The following is a 15,071-nucleotide window of genomic DNA, read 5'->3' on the forward strand; positions in this document are numbered from 1 at the left end:
TTACCACCTAATCTCACTTACCGTGCCCATTAAATTGACTGATGCTTACTTAAAAGTCAACACTAGAACTATAGTGATATTACATGATCTCATGCGGAAAATCGATTTTTCTAAAACTTCGTATCCTAAAGGCTAAAGCTAAAGCTACGCACATGATTCACATCCTCCATTAAAGTTCCACTACAATTTGTTGCTGGGTACCAGAAGTCTATCATTGCATCATATGTTGAGTATTGCCATATTGAATACTACTTGGCTATATGACACAATTGCATGTATTAGATTAATGGACTATATCAAAGTGGAGAGGATCACAGAGGAAAGGTCATTATTTTGCCTGCCATCAAAGCACCTCGTTGGGTTTTGTTGCCTTTCTCCAACCGAAAAATATAAACAAAAAACACAACACACATTATTGATCATCGAGAAACGTGTCAAGATAAGATCTCTCGACCAAATAAGAGGAAATTTATTTGGTCGAGTCAGTCTTCAGTTCTTCATTTCATTATAAGAAATTTTGTTTGATTTCATCTCTGTTTTGGCAAAACGATATTAAAAGAAACCTCTATTTTTTCAATTATGACCCATTAAGATTTTTAATACTACTTTTAAGCAAAGATCACAAAAACACTTAATAACCAAGTTGTGTTAAAAACTTAACAATGCCATCTTCTGCTTCCACTACATATAGATATAGTCCTCAACTACCACAAACTTCAACCGACGACAATGACAAAATTTTGTGATTAGTTTGTAATCCGGAAGTAGTTCTAGTTACCCCTTTTGGTAAGAGATTAACTAATGATGACATTGTCTAATACCAATAAATCCAAATAAGAGTCAATATTAGAGAATGGATTACAATCATATTGATACATGCATTATGTATCACATAATAAAAAAACACACACACATATATATATATATATATATATATATATATATAGAACTTAAAATAATTTAGATGAACTAACCATAACGATAAATTTCACAAGGAGTAAATTAAGAGAAAGGAAGCATGAGAAAGAAAGAGAATCAACACAAAGCAGAAGCTCTGTCTCTTTTCTCAACTGAGACACAACCTTTCTGTAAATCCTTATAAACCCTAATCTCTGAGTAGTCCCTCAGATCCTCAAGACTCACGTACTGTTGCTTCACCATCTTCGACAAGTCCGTACCGGTCTCGTGCACCCATACGTACGGTAGACACGTTTCGTCGTAGTACAACCATCTACGTCCTTCTTGGTCATCAACGTAAGCTCTATGGATGTTACTATGTCTTAGCCTCTTGGAACGGCCGGGTTTGAGAGTGTGGACCCGTTTTAGGATTGAACCAACCCGAATCTGGAGCTCCACGGGACGGTCGGAGAGGTTCCAAAAGCGGGTGGAGGCGGTGGCAATGGGGCAAGGGAGTAGATGGGTCCGGTCGCCGCAACCACCGTAACATTGTCGGAGGAAGAGGAGGAGGAAACTAAGCCTTGGGAGCTTGCCTTTGATAGACTCTATCATCTCTTTTGTGAACTTCACCTTTGATGTTTTCATATCCATTATTTTTTTCTTCTCTCTTTCTTCTTTTGATGGCTCACAAGAGTAAGATATTGGATTTTTCTATTGTGTGCCAAATAGTAAATGCAAGGGGAATAGTATCACTGTACTTTATAATATGGATTTTCTAAAAGACTAAAAAAGAGGCAATTTCGGTTCACTAGTGGTTTATAAAGACAATTTGGTTGACCGTTCACAATAATAGTTTAACCAACCTTGTGATTTCATCATATTGACCAAAGTTAATTCTCAGTAGCTGTACATGTCTGAAAAGTCAAAATTAGCACTATAGTTTTCGACTCATAAATTTGGTTTACCATATAAAAACAAACCAATTGGAGCAATCCGTTTTTAAATATTCTTAAGTCACAATCGATAATGATCTGTTTATCAAGAGATATGTGAACAAAAAAAATATGCTTCACATATTAAGCGAGAAAATCTAAGAAATACTTATCTAAACTATTTGGAGATAGATTATATTCGTGTGGTGAAGGAAAATTTGGTATTGTGGTTCGAGACAATAAGCCAAGAAATCAAAGACGCCGACAAATACTTCGTTATTTCTCTCTTTATCAAGTTGATGATAAACTAACAAACAATAATGTGTACTTATACATTTTTTATAGGTATATTTATAATCTACAGTTTCACACATAAACACTTTGCTTGAACTGTCACCATTATGAAGTATGGAAACTTTAATCCCCCTTTTGGTTTCCAATTATTCCCTTTCTCTTCTAAATTTTAGGCTTTACAATGAAGAAGATTGTTCATTTGACCCAATCGAAATGATTAATTGTGGCATTATTTTTCTCGTCTATTTTTTTCTTCCCTCTGTCCTATAGAATTATGTAAGAAATAATTGTCTATAGACCACTCGGTTTTTGTCCGAACACTTTTGCAAATTACAGTATACTTGACATATATAAAATGAAGTTAACGTTAACTATGACACTATCGTCTTCTAGATGAAGTATTAGGACTTTTGCGAGGACCATCTGTTCAAAACATTCACGGATGCAATAATTGGCTGCGAGTAAATACGAGTTAGCTACTTGTGCCTAATTACAAGCTTGCTCCTCTTTGTATCATTCAAAGTGTTCAAAATTATTATTATTATCAGGAAAGTGTCAACCAGATATGTATAGTACACAACGGTTGTTCAAATCTCTCACTATTATACAATGAAACTCAAGTTTGATGAGTTGAGTTTTCCCAAATAATAATAATCTATACTCCAAAAAAATACAAAAGTCTACACATAAAATAAAGAATCCGTGACTCTTCCTAAACCAAACTTTACCATGTCTATTTGACTATTTCACACACAATGCATTGAGCAATACGTGAACGAGCATCAAATCCACAAAGTACTGATGTCCGATCTCCCCGTCCCTCCACTTCAATTTCGCCGGAGCTCTTCCGTAATGAACTCCGTCGTTGCACCGGTTATCATAATGCCACGGATACGTCATATCGAAGTTATCCACCACGCTTGTAACCAATCCAGCATCCCTCATTTTCTCGAGAAACACTCCGTTAAACGCCTCCATTTTGCTTGGGTTAAACGCTAACGTTCTAGCGTAGCCTCCTGTCGCGATCGTGTTCCTAAAAATCACCTCAGGCGGTTGCAGTCCCCTGCTTTTCACCTTGTCAAAAACTCCTCTCCAAAACGCAGCTGCGGTTTCAGCTCCTTTCGCAAAGGCTCTAAGACTAGTCCAGTGAATCCCATCGTGTAGACCTGAGTTCACGATCATCACGTCCGGAACACGGTCTTCCGTGAAGTACTTCTTGAGCAACTCTCTAAAGTCCGAGTCTTGAAGAGAATCAAGACCCTGGTAGTTCTTTGTCTCGTTCCAATGACCGTTGAAGATGCTCGTGATCCTAACCGTCTCCGATGAGTTCTTCGGATTCGAAAACTTCAAATCAAATCTCCTCGGTACAGCGGGGATCTCCGGATGACCCAATACAAAGTTCAGCAAGTTTCTGATCGAATCAACATGATTCGAGTCCCCCCAGAAGAAGATCCACTTGCCTTTCAAGCAATCCCAAGCCTTATCACCAGAGAAGAGCTCAAAAGAGCAATGAGTAGAGTAAACCCAACCATTGCTCTCTATAGCTCCAACCGCTCCATCGCACCACGGTTTCCTACAAGGGAAATCCGCGGCGAGGCAGCGGTAACGCCCGTCATTGCTGATCTGACACTCATCGTTCTTCCCAAGCCTAGTCCACCGTCCGGACCAAGCATCTCTGTTGAAGTCAGATCTTTTACATGACCGTAGCTCCCGCAGAGTAACGTCAGGCTTCTTGATGAATCTTAATGGGACGTAACGAAGCTTTCGATCAAAGCCTAGACGTGAGGTGCTGAACTTAAGGCCTTGGAAGTGACGGAAGAGCAAAATGACGGTGAGATTGTAATCTCCGGCGAACTCAGGATGAACCTGTAACGAGAAAGAGTAAGTTCCGTTTCCGAAGTCTTTCACCGGAGGCCTCGATTTCCAACTCTCGCCGGATTAATCAGTCTCGAAGTAGTCACCACCGATGCAAACGTGTTTACCAGATTCATCCAAGGCTTGGAATCTGAACTCATGAATCTCACCGGCGGTTAACTCTAACGAATCAATCCCGTCGACGCCGGAAACTGAAATCTCGACGGTTTTTGCTTCTCTGCACGGCGCTCCTCCCGGAGCCAACCAACTCCTCATCAAATTCGCCGTGAAACCTTTCCCCGAAGCGGCGGCGATCCACCCGAATTGAACCCGGGTCGAGTTCGAAGTGAGATTCGTCTCCTTCTTCGGATCCAGAGTTGGTTCAACCACCTTCGTCGTGTGCATAGTGAGATTGTGGCGTCCTCGAGGTTCCTCTGATGCTAGATTGGGTTGAGGTGACGTTAAAGGAGACGGAGAAGGGCTGATTCGAAGGGAGTGGGAGGAAGAAGGACTGATCTTAACAGAGTAAGCATTGAATCTCCATGGCTCAACGAAGGTTTGAATGGAACAACCATCAATGCTCCAAACGACTAACATGAGGAAGAAGACGAGTGCAGTAAGCGCACCAAGACGCCATTGAAGCAAAGGGCTTGGCCGTAGAATCAGTAATTGGCTCGGAACTGGATGCAAAATCACTCCTTTATCTGGCATCTGAATGAAGATCCGACAACAAACCCAGAAAAGGTGGATTCAAGTTAGCAAATCACAACAACAACAACAACAAAAAAAAAAAAACAAATCAATTTGACGACAAGACAATTACCAAAGATGAGTTTTTTTTTGCTTTCAAAAAAGTAAAGTTTAAGTTTTTAAATCATTCTACCGAGAAAACATTAAAAGCCAAAAAAAAAAATCCAAACTTTATATAAATTAAAACTTACTCTAAATGGTTCAGTGATGGGTTAGTTCTTGAACTCGTGGAAGATGATGATTGATGATGACAATGAATGATTCCACAATCCGCTCAGTTTTTGAATTATAGGAGTTTACAAGAACTTAAAAATCCTCCCAATTCCCGCAAGAGAGAAAAAGGAAACTATGGGAGGATTCAAAGTTTTTTTAGATTGTTCGGATGAGTGCAGCCAAATAAGAAAATATTGAGAGAGGGAGGGAGGAGGAGGAGGCGGAGACGGGGGAGAGAGAGAGATAAAGACAATTTTCGTGTCAAGACGATTATAACCCTGTCGTAGTAACGGATTTACCATGACAACAAGCCGACGACCGCGCTAAATAATTGTGCGACGACATGTGGGCAACGAAGCGTTTTCACAAAGTCGCGTCGGTGTGCCGGTAGGGTTATTTTCGTCTTTTCTGTTTAGCCAATTGAATACGTTCTGTATCTGTGTATGGTGTTTGATTGGCTTCACGTGCCTTTGTTTTTTTTTTTTTTTTGTTATTTGTCCTCTCCCACCACCGCCGCTCCTATTTCTCTGCAGGAGAATAATTTAATTAATGTTTTTGGGTGGGGATTTATAGTAATCAGGCATGTTTACAGGAAGATCAGTTTATGGTGTTTTTAGAGTATAAATATTGTAAAAATAATGTAAGATTAATAGTTAATAACTTTTGTTAAGAAGTTAGTTATTGGGAGAACATGTGTAAGATCTTAAGATTTAATAATATAATATTCTTATAGAAATTTAAGAATGTTTAATAAATATATAGATTAATGTTTAATAAAAAATTTAAGAATGTCTAATACTATTTAATAATATAATGTTTATTAATATTCTTAAACATATAACAATTATATAAAAAAATAAAATAACATTTTAATTGCATACTTATAAAACTTTTACTAAAATTCAAAATACAATGCCATATTTTTATGAAACAAAAAAAAAACATTGTAAATAAAATTTTAAAAAAAAACAAACAAACATATTACTTAATTAATTAAACAAGACAAACATTTTATTTAATTAATACATAGATTAATGTCCAAATTTATTCCATATATTCTCAATCAAATCCTCCTTTAATTTGCGATGTGCTTGTTTATCACGAATTATTGTATGGCCATCACCTAAACCCTCAAGATTTGAAGACATAGTTACTGAATATGTAAGATCCGGAGTAGTTCCAGTTCCATCTTCTTATTGGAATTCTTGTTCGTCATAGAGTGTGTATGAATCTCGTTCATCTTCGACAATCATATTATGCAGTATGAGACATGCTCTCATAATATATGCAATTTTACCCTTTGACCATAAAAGAGATGGATTTTTAATCATGGCGAATCTAGATTGCAGGACTCCAAATGCACGCTCAACATCTTTTCGTGCACCTTCTTGACGTTCTGCAAACAATCGATGTTTCGGGTGTTGTGGTTGTGGGATGGATTTAACAAATGTTGCCCATTCGGGGTAAATACCATCTGTCAAATAGTATGCCAAATTATACTCATTTCCGTTGACATAGTACGTAACTTCGGGAGCTCGACCGTAAATTATGTCATTAAATACTGGTGATTGATCAAGGACATTTAAATCATTACAAGTACCTGGAGCTCCAAAAAATGAGTGACATATCCAGAGATCTTGTGAAGCTACTGCCTCCAAAACAATTGTTGGCTTATCAGTGCCTCTTGAATACATTCCTTTCCAAGCGGTTGGGCAATTTTTCCACTTCTAGTGCATACAGTCAATGCTTCCAACCATCCCGGGAAAACCCCTCTGTTCTCCATAAAATAGTAGCCTTTGAAGATCCTCTGGTGTTGGTCGACGCAGGTATTCAGTGCCAAACAAGTCAACTATCCCGACGACAAAATGTTCCAAACATTTATGAGCAGTACTGGCAGCAAGACGTATGTATTCGTCAACCGAGTCTGATGCAGTCCCATATGCTAAAAGTCGAATTGCTGCCGTACATTGTTGTAGGGGTGATAGACCATTCCGGAAGGTTGCATCCCTTTTTGGCTTAAAATATGGAACTTCTTCACTGAGACGATTCACAATACGCAAGAACAACGGCTTGTTCATTCGAAACCGTCGCCGGAAGTGGTGAGCATTGTAAGTCGGATTATTAGAAAAATAATCGTTCCACAAACGTTCATGCCCTTCTTCTCTTTTTCTATCGATATATGCACGTGGTTTCCTTTCGACCGGAATTTCCTCTTCGACAACTTCAAACTGGTTACTAAATTGCTCTTGAAAGTATTGGTTTAAACTATCGTTATTGGGATCATAATGGTAGTGAAAATTGTTGGAAGAAGATGCCATAACAGGATTGAGAAAGAAAATGGTTTGATTTGCAATAAGATGAGTAAAAGAGAGAAGGTGAACAAAAGAAAGAAGAGTGTATGATTTGGTATGTTTGATTTGATCTTGTTCTCTTCACATATATATTGAACTTTCGGACAGAAGAGAGAAGAGACAAATTGGTGTGAACTTATTTCTTGTGAACTTGGTGCATGTGAGTGTTAAGAATGGACATTTGAACAATAAGACAAACTAAATAAATTTCTTGTGACTCTGTCTTTGTAACTAAAATCCAAACAAAGATTAGAAATACAAGTGACTTTAAAACTAGAAAACAAAATACCAAGTCCCTACAATAATCCGGTCACGGGTTCACCTTTCGGAAGCAAACAACAACAACAGAAAATGAGACAAATTTACTTGAGCTGGATCACTTCGTCCTTGAGCTGGATGACTTCGTCCTTGAGATGGATCACTTGGTCCTTGAGCTGGATCACAAGTACCTTGAGCTGGATCATTTGGTCGTTGAGCTGGATCACTTGGTCGTTGAGCTGGTTCAGTTGTGTCTCACGGCTCGATAGACTTGTGAATCCAATCGCAGGAGCTGGTTCCAGAGGATAGTAAGAGATCTCAACCTCCTCTTCTGAATCGCTACTACCGTCTAACGGGCTGTTTATACCGTAGTCGTATAAAGAGTCCATGCCTGGTTGAACACGAAAACGAAAACACATCGATTAATTAAACATAAGACGAGTCATTACAAAAACGAGTGAAACATAAACATACTTAGAACATAAGCCGATTCATTAAAACCATATACTAGAGTTAAAACAAAAGACAAACATACTTAGAACAAACATAAAACAAAGTTAAGACAAACATTCTTAAAACAACATAAACTAGGTTCCAAACAAACCTAAACTAGAGCTAAAACAGTTCAGCCATTAGCTTCTTCTTTAGAGCTTTTTTTCATCTTCATCTAGCGTTTCGTTCTTGGCAATGAGAGACCACATGAGACTAAACTCTGTCGATGGTGCAGCCTCCTCTTTGCCTTTGTTCCTTGATTTTTTCATTGCCTTTATTCCAGCAGGCCTGCTCTCGTGCTCACCCACGACAGACCATGAAGATGGTGCAGCATCATCGAATTTTCTTTTGTTAGATCTGGTTGTCTTTGGAGTGGGGTTCATAGGCTCTAAATTAATCCATTTCTGTTCATAACGAAGCATATTCCAAGCATACTCCAAACCAAACTTCTTCTTGTACAGCTTAGTGTATAGTTGGTGAGTATTCTGCAGAATATCCACATCATTCATGCCACTAGATTTCTCACCCTTTGCCTCTGCGTATGCTCCACAGAACTTACTAACTTCCCTGCTGATTTTTTGCCATCGTTGTCTACAATGATCAGGGAGCCTTGGTTCACCACCACCAAGGACATGATCACTTGTTGCATAATATTCGCCAATGCTCTTCCAAAAGGACCCATACGGTTGATCATTCCCAACAATTGCATCCTTCGTTGTGTTTAACCAGGCGCTTATTAGGACTAAGTCATCTTGTGCGGACCATATCCTTCTCTCCCTACGCTGTTCTGCTGTCTCTTCTGTTTGACTAGGAGGTTGACTCGACTGTGAACTAGTTTGTGAACTAAAAGAAGGGATTTGAGAGGAATCAATGTTTACATTGGGAGCAAAGCTGTCGTATGGGAAGTTTAGAAGACTAAAGTAGGATTGATACTGACTGTTATTAGGAGAATTATTTGATTCCATAGCAATCAGAATTAAAACGGAAGAAGGTGAGGAAGAGAGATTATTGGAAAGTTCTTAGAGATTGGTAAGAAAGAAGGAAATGAGATTGGATAATATAGAGAAGCTAAGAAGATCATTTAATTCAAAGTTTTGTGTCGTTAGAGAATTTTAATTCTAAATAACCATTACCTACTTCAGTCAAATCAGAAGTAAATAAAGGTCATTTAGTGTTTTAGATAATAAAAACCAGAAAATTTTGGTTTCGTTAAAGCCTACAACTTACTTTACAACTATGTCTACACTATCACAACTAAACAACCAACATAAACCATCGCAATCACCATCACAATAACTATAGTCTACACTATCACAACTAGGCAACTACAACACTCAACCATATTATACAGTAGACAAACAAATCAACCATCCCATTCCATCACAACTAAAGCAAGCAAACAATACTTTTCAAGCAAACAACTAAAGCAAGCAAACAATACTTTTCAAGCAATACTTTTCAACCATCACAACTAAAGCAAGCAAACAATACCATCACAACTAAACAAAGCAATAACAAATACTTACCTTTTACTTTCGAGTAAGAAATGTTGTCGATGGTGGTCCGATTTAAATCGCGCTGCTTAACCTCACCTACATGCCTCATAAACAAACCGTACTTGATTAATGATGATTTTCGATACAACAAACGCAAGAAGATTAGGTTTATAACAGACACATAATCGAAACCCTATAATGAGATTAGGTTTATAACACACAAAATCAAAATAGAAACACACAAAATCAAAATCGAAACCCTATAATGAATCAAATTTTCCCCAAATAATAAACCCTAAATCGATTAATTATCGAAACCCTAAATCAATTTTTCCCCAAATTCGAAACCCTAAATCGAAACCTAATCGAAACCCTATAATGAATCAAATTTTCCCCAAATAATAAACCCTAAATCGATTAATTATCGAAACCCTAAATCAATTTTTCCCCAAATTCGAAACCCTAAATCGAAACCTAATCGAAACCCTATAATGAATCAAATTTTCCCCAAATAATAAACCCTAAATTGATTAAATATCGAAACCCTAAATCAATTTTACCCCAAATTCGAAACCCTAAATCGAAAACTAATCAAAACCCTGAATCAATTTTTCCCCAAATTCGAAACCCTAAATCGAAAGGAGACAGAGAAGACGACGAGACAGAGGAGATTACCTAGCCGACGAGACAGAGGAGACAGGGAAGACGATGATTACTTGAGCTTGGCGACATAGAGGAGATCTCTAGATTTCGCGAGACAAAGGAGAGAGAGGAGACGACGAGAATCGGTGGACACGAGGAAACGAGGAGACGAGGAGACGAGGAGATCGGTCGACTCGGTGTTTCAATGGCCGGACAGAGGAGACGACGGTGAGGGAAAAAAAATCTCTCGCCGTTTCGCTTTTCTATTTCGCGAGAGAAGAAGAAGAAAATTATGTTCCAAAGAAATGAAAAATAAAACGAAAGTTTTTGTCCGAGAGTGACACGTGTCCCTTAGATCAGATGAAGAACTGATCTTATTCAAGATCAATTAGGCTGATCTTATGGGTACTATTCAATTAATTTCAATTTTAAAAGACCCAAGATCATTCTAACTGATCCACAGATAAATATGGTCTAAGAGACGACGATGGATGAAAGTAAAAAAAAAAAAAAAAAGTAAATTGTTATCCAATATCAATTCAGATGTTTATAATTATCATCAGTAGAGAGATGAGAGAAACCTACCGTTGGAGATTTTAGTACACAAAAACTAGATAAAAAAGACAATTAAGAACTTTTTCTTCTTAGATTAGTACTAGTCTATTTTTCAATACCATTTTAGCTTTTATTTATTTACACAATAATAGTTTCCATCTTTATTTATCTTATCCTTTTGTTTCAAGTTTTTTTTGTTTTCAATATAGAATGGTGAGTTTATAAATAAACAGTTTTGCACGTCATCTTGAGCTAATAAAGTCAATCTCAAAGGGAAACAAAATCGTTTATACCATTGAACCAAGATTTATCATAGTAGAATAGTTAATACCATCGTTTATACCATTAAATCGTTTACTAGCATAGTAGTATTAGTTAATTAATGAAGTTGCTCGCTATAACCGTAATTGAACCAAGATTAAAAAAATTCGAAGAGCAAAGAGGATATTTTAACTTGTAAGAGATTGAATTAAGTAGGGGCTTATACGGTTTATGGTTCTGACCATGAATTTATTGTTGGCTGTTCAGCATCTGTTTTGACATGTGACTTTTAACTCCAAAGCTACAAAATGTCTTGGTCCCTATAAGATAAAGAAGCACACATTATCTGAAAATCTTTGATATTTTTAGGCACCTAAACTGATGTTGATTGAACAGAGTAATATTGGGCCCGAACTAGTACCGGTCTCGAGTTTCCTTACTAGCTTAATAATAGGGCCAAATTAGCCCCGTATTAGCTCCTTAATGGGCCTGTTAATATTAGCTCGTTGGGATCTCACTCTCTTTTGATCAAAAGAAAGACTTCAGGGAAAATGGGTTAAATTGATAACTTTCATTTGTTAGGTATAGATTTAGTAATTTCTCGAAAGTTTGATATCTCTTTCCTCCATAGAACCAACACACACGAACAACAGAAGAAGAGGAGATTATTTGGGAAGTCAAACACACAAAAATTAAATTTCTCTCAAAAATAATCAAATCGGAAAGTAAGTATGGCGTGTTGTTTAGCTTCGTGCTGTGCGTCGGCGACATGTGGGCTGTGTACGTCGGTGGCGTCGGGAATTACGAGGAAATCAGCGAGGATCGCTTACTGTGGTCTCTTCGGTGCTTCTCTTGTCGTCTCCTGGATTCTTCGCGAGACTGGTGCTCCCCTCCTTGAGAAACTCCCTTGTACGTTTCTCTCTTCCATTTCTTTTTTTTCATACTCCCGTGAATACACAAAAAAGGAGGTTCCTTTTGGCTTAATGATTGGAGTTGGAACTTGGAACCATCAGTCTCGAAATTGGATTCTCTCTGATCTTGTCAATTGAATTGAATCCGATGGTTAACGATAGATTTTTGGGTGATGGCTTGTGCTTAAACGTTCTCCTTCTTTTTTTTTTCCTGCTTAAGCCTTGTTGATTCAGAGGTTTGAATACTGAGACATGATGAGCCATAGTGTTTTTAAGTATGAATCTATTGGGTCAGTGTAAAGTTTGTTCCTTTGAAACCGTGATCGTTTTTATCTCAATCTGTGATGATGGATGGATGGATGTGTTTGAATTGGGTCTGCTGATGCTTCATGTTATATACCTGCTTGATCATAGTTAAGAGTTTTGAGGAATCATCATCACCTCTATTGATACAAAATCTCCTTTTTGGTTTTTGCTTAAAAAAACAGGGATTAACACTTCCGATTCATTTACCAAAGAATGGTATCAGCAGCAATCTGTTCTTCGTGTGAGCTTTGGCAATTTCCTCTTCTTTGCGATATATGCTTTGATCATGATTGGTGTGAAGGACCAGAACGATAGGCGTGACTCCTGGCACCATGGCGGATGGGGTTTGAAGATGATTGTCTGGTTTTTGCTTGTTGTCCTCATGTTTTTTGTTCCAAATGTTATCGTCTCAATCTATGGTAAGTTTTCTTTGCTCCTCATATTTTCCCACATGTGGTGCTATCATCATCACGTTTTATTTTATGTTATTAGAATTTTACTGGTCTGCGAAATCCATTGTTGTTATCTCATCAGGTTTTAGTTGATGAGCTTTTGAATACGGACAATTTGTGTGATTTTATATATCATGTGTTGGTGTACCTGTAAGTATGACAGAGTAGTTGATAAATTTAAAAGTTGTGGATTTTTTCATCTCTGTTAGAGTGAAGCCATATATCCAGGCTGAATTCAGCGTGTGCACATTCTTTCAGGAACTTTATCAAAGTTTGGTGCTGGAGCGTTTCTGTTGGTTCAAGTGGTCTTGTTGTTAGATGCTACACATAACTGGAACGATTCATGGGTCGAAAAGGATGAAAAAAAATGGTATGCTCCACATCTTTCCTATGCATGTGTCCTGTGTTTTTGTCATGATTCTGTTTTTGGCATTTTATTTTTAAAGTTTGATTAATAATGATAATCGTCTGACTAATGGGGTTCTTTATGCAGGTATATCGCTCTGCTTGTTATATCAATCGTGTGTTACATAGCAACATATGCCTTCTCAGGAATCCTGTTCATCTGGTTCAATCCATCTGGTCATGACTGTGGACTAAATGTTTTCTTCATCGTCATGCCGATGATCCTGGCCTTTGTTTTTGCTATTATTGCTTTACATCCTGCGGTGAATGGCAGTCTTTTACCAGCATCAGTTATATCAGTTTACTGTGCTTATGTCTGTTACACGGGTCTCTCTAGCGAACCTCATGACTATGTGTGCAATGGACTTAACAAATCCAAGGCAGTGAACGCAAGTACTCTCATCCTTGGAATGCTCACTACGGTTCTCTCGGTTCTATACTCCGCCCTCCGAGCTGGCTCTTCCACCACATTCCTCTCACCACCGTCTTCTCCCAGAGCAGGTACTTCACCAAACTCTTCAATATGCTTGGACATTAAGTTTTTCAGTTTTGTAAATAGTAATTATGAACTAGACTCGGCTTTTTGTTTCTTCTGTTTTGCTGGAAACGTTATCTGCAGGTGGGAGAGAGGCATTGTTAGAGGATCCCGAGGACGGGAAGAAGAAGGGTGGTGAAGCCGAGGCGCGGCCTGTGAGCTACTCATACTCCTTCTTCCATATAATCTTTGCGCTTGCGAGCATGTACGCTGCAATGCTTCTCTCTGGATGGACCGATTCATCAGAGAGTGCATCTCTGATCGATGTGGGATGGACCTCGGTCTGGGTCAAGATATGCACCGGTTGGGTCACGGCTGTACTGTACATCTGGACACTCATTGCACCGCTCATCCTTCCGGATCGCGAGTTCTACTAAAGAGGCATACCCGAGGGTAGCACGTGTATAGTCCAATCTGGTGAATGTTATGTATATGTTTATGTAGTCACTTAAAAGTGGGTATGATTGGTAATAGTAATGGTAATGAAAGTAGCTAATGTCACGGCTAGACTTGTAATTGAAATCTAAACTAAAAGTCCTTGGATGTTGTTTGAATGGATGTGTTGTTTCTGTGACTGTTACTCTATCATATGGTTATCTAAATTTCTGTTTGCAAGTAGTAGGCGAAGATGAGAAACCCAATAGAGTAGGAGAGCTATGTAGCAAACTCTCGAGTCAAGTTGGGGATTCAGCGTTTTAAAACCTTGTTATAAACGAAAGATAAACTAAATTTGAATTATGGAAATACAAAAAAATCCAATCATAGTTTCATTGTTTAAATTTGATCTAATCCATCATTCAAATAACTAAAACCCCCTAGACATTAAGCAGGTAGCTTTGTTCCCATCTTGTTATCATTGCTATTAGAATTAGCAATCTTAATAGCCTTGGTTAAATTATTCTTGATTCTTCCTTGTGCCTTCTCCTTGGAATAATCCATAAGGACAAAATCATTCATGTTAATCCGACAAACCACGTTTTTTATTCTTCTTTAATTGTATGGCTAATAGCAATCCATTCATATCCTTCACTTTAGCCAATGCTTTACAGTTTACACATTACACTCAAAAAGTTCCAAATCTAATTTGCTCTTAGATTTTACCTATCTTAACAACAAAAAATTACTATAATCATATGACAATGGTTAGTATGTAATATCATGTTGCTCATTTTCACATGTTTGGTCTTATATTTAATCTTACCAAATCTAGTTTGCTCTTAGATTTACACATGTTTGATCATTTAACCATTACCACATATGAAGAGCATATTAATTATTACGTGTAAAATAGACCAACCTTGTAAAAGCTAAAACTCATTTGTCATTCTTGAAAAATTGAAAGCAAAAAGCCAATCAACGAAGACATGACATGACTAATTAAACGGCTAGTTGTCCAAACAAAGACATGACCTGACCTGACATGTTACGTGTGATTTGCTGAAATCTAAAATACCGTAAATATTAGGA

The 15,071-nt window shown here is 37.8% G+C and overlaps 5 protein-coding genes across 7 annotated transcripts; 1 reads left to right on the forward strand and 4 right to left on the reverse strand.

Moving 5' to 3' along the window:
• Positions 1-818: 818 nt before the first annotated feature.
• On the reverse strand, positions 819-1,660 carry LOC104764301 (uncharacterized). Its single transcript, XM_010487803.3, has one exon. The coding sequence runs from the start codon at positions 1,546-1,548 to the stop codon at positions 1,036-1,038; it is 513 nt and encodes a 170-aa protein (XP_010486105.1). The 5' UTR covers positions 1,549-1,660; the 3' UTR covers positions 819-1,035.
• A 976-nt stretch (positions 1,661-2,636) lies between these two features.
• Positions 2,637-10,743, reverse strand: LOC104764302 (uncharacterized). 2 transcript variants are annotated; one of them, XM_087502889.1, is made up of 3 exons: positions 10,666-10,743; positions 4,919-5,343; positions 2,637-4,688 (listed from the first exon to the last, which is right to left on the reverse strand). In XM_087502889.1, the coding sequence occupies exon 3, from the start codon at positions 4,686-4,688 to the stop codon at positions 4,062-4,064; it is 627 nt and encodes a 208-aa protein (XP_087359015.1). In that variant the 5' UTR covers positions 4,919-5,343; positions 10,666-10,743; the 3' UTR covers positions 2,637-4,061. The 2 variants fall into 2 exon arrangements, with proteins under 2 accessions (XP_087359015.1, XP_010486106.2); XM_010487804.3 differs by lacking the exon at positions 10,666-10,743 and having other exon boundaries at positions 4,919-5,482.
• On the reverse strand, positions 2,865-3,757 carry LOC147920072 (uncharacterized). Its single transcript, XM_087503119.1, has 2 exons — positions 3,701-3,757; positions 2,865-3,602 (listed from the first exon to the last, which is right to left on the reverse strand). Exons 1-2 carry the CDS (start codon positions 3,755-3,757, stop codon positions 2,865-2,867), a joined length of 795 nt encoding a protein of 264 aa, XP_087359245.1.
• On the reverse strand, positions 7,529-10,577 carry LOC147920073 (uncharacterized). Of its 2 annotated transcripts, XR_015590387.1 has the most exons (3): positions 10,213-10,577; positions 9,568-9,633; positions 7,529-7,940 (listed from the first exon to the last, which is right to left on the reverse strand). XR_015590387.1 is itself a non-coding variant. In XM_087500354.1 (2 exons), the coding sequence occupies exons 1-2, from the start codon at positions 9,644-9,646 to the stop codon at positions 7,654-7,656; spliced, it is 366 nt and encodes a 121-aa protein (XP_087356480.1). In that variant the 5' UTR covers positions 9,647-10,183; the 3' UTR covers positions 7,529-7,653. The 2 variants fall into 2 exon arrangements, 1 of the variants encoding a protein (XP_087356480.1); XM_087500354.1 differs by lacking the exon at positions 10,213-10,577 and having other exon boundaries at positions 9,568-10,183.
• Positions 10,744-11,521: 778 nt separating the features above from the next.
• Positions 11,522-14,206, forward strand: LOC104764303 (uncharacterized). The gene is made up of 5 exons (XM_010487805.2): positions 11,522-11,904; positions 12,395-12,631; positions 12,923-13,034; positions 13,158-13,570; positions 13,689-14,206. Exons 1-5 carry the CDS (start codon positions 11,727-11,729, stop codon positions 13,979-13,981), a joined length of 1,233 nt encoding a protein of 410 aa, XP_010486107.1. The 5' UTR covers positions 11,522-11,726; the 3' UTR covers positions 13,982-14,206.
• Positions 14,207-15,071: the final 865 nt, after the last annotated feature.

Source organism: Camelina sativa, chromosome 19 (assembly GCF_030686135.1).
Source record: "Camelina sativa cultivar CO46 ecotype springtype chromosome 19, ASM3068613v1".
Taxonomy (NCBI): Eukaryota; Viridiplantae; Streptophyta; class Magnoliopsida; order Brassicales; family Brassicaceae; genus Camelina; species Camelina sativa.

Bases quoted from the DNA above. Each gene is read 5' to 3' on its own strand.
- LOC147920073 (XM_087500354.1), bottom strand. From the start codon at position 9,646: ATGAGGCATGTAGGTGAGGTTAAGCAGCGCGATTTAAATCGGACCACC. The intron at 7,941-9,567 runs GTAAGTATTTGT...GTGTTCAACCAG, and splicing joins TTCTTACTCGAAAGTAAAAG to GCATGGACTCTTTATACGAC.
- LOC147920072 (XM_087503119.1), bottom strand. From the start codon at position 3,757: ATGAGTGTCAGATCAGCAATGACGGGCGTTACCGCTGCCTCGCCGCGG. The intron at 3,603-3,700 runs GTAGGAAACCGT...TCTGGTGATAAG, and splicing joins CCTCGCCGCGGATTTCCCTT to GCTTGGGATTGCTTGAAAGG.
- LOC104764302 (XM_087502889.1), bottom strand. From the start codon at position 4,688: ATGCCAGATAAAGGAGTGATTTTGCATCCAGTTCCGAGCCAATTACTG.
- LOC104764301 (XM_010487803.3), bottom strand. From the start codon at position 1,548: ATGGATATGAAAACATCAAAGGTGAAGTTCACAAAAGAGATGATAGAG.
- LOC104764303 (XM_010487805.2), top strand. From the start codon at position 11,727: ATGGCGTGTTGTTTAGCTTCGTGCTGTGCGTCGGCGACATGTGGGCTG. The intron at 11,905-12,394 runs GTACGTTTCTCT...TTAAAAAAACAG, and splicing joins CCTCCTTGAGAAACTCCCTT to GGATTAACACTTCCGATTCA. The intron at 13,035-13,157 runs GTATGCTCCACA...TTCTTTATGCAG, and splicing joins GAAAAGGATGAAAAAAAATG to GTATATCGCTCTGCTTGTTA.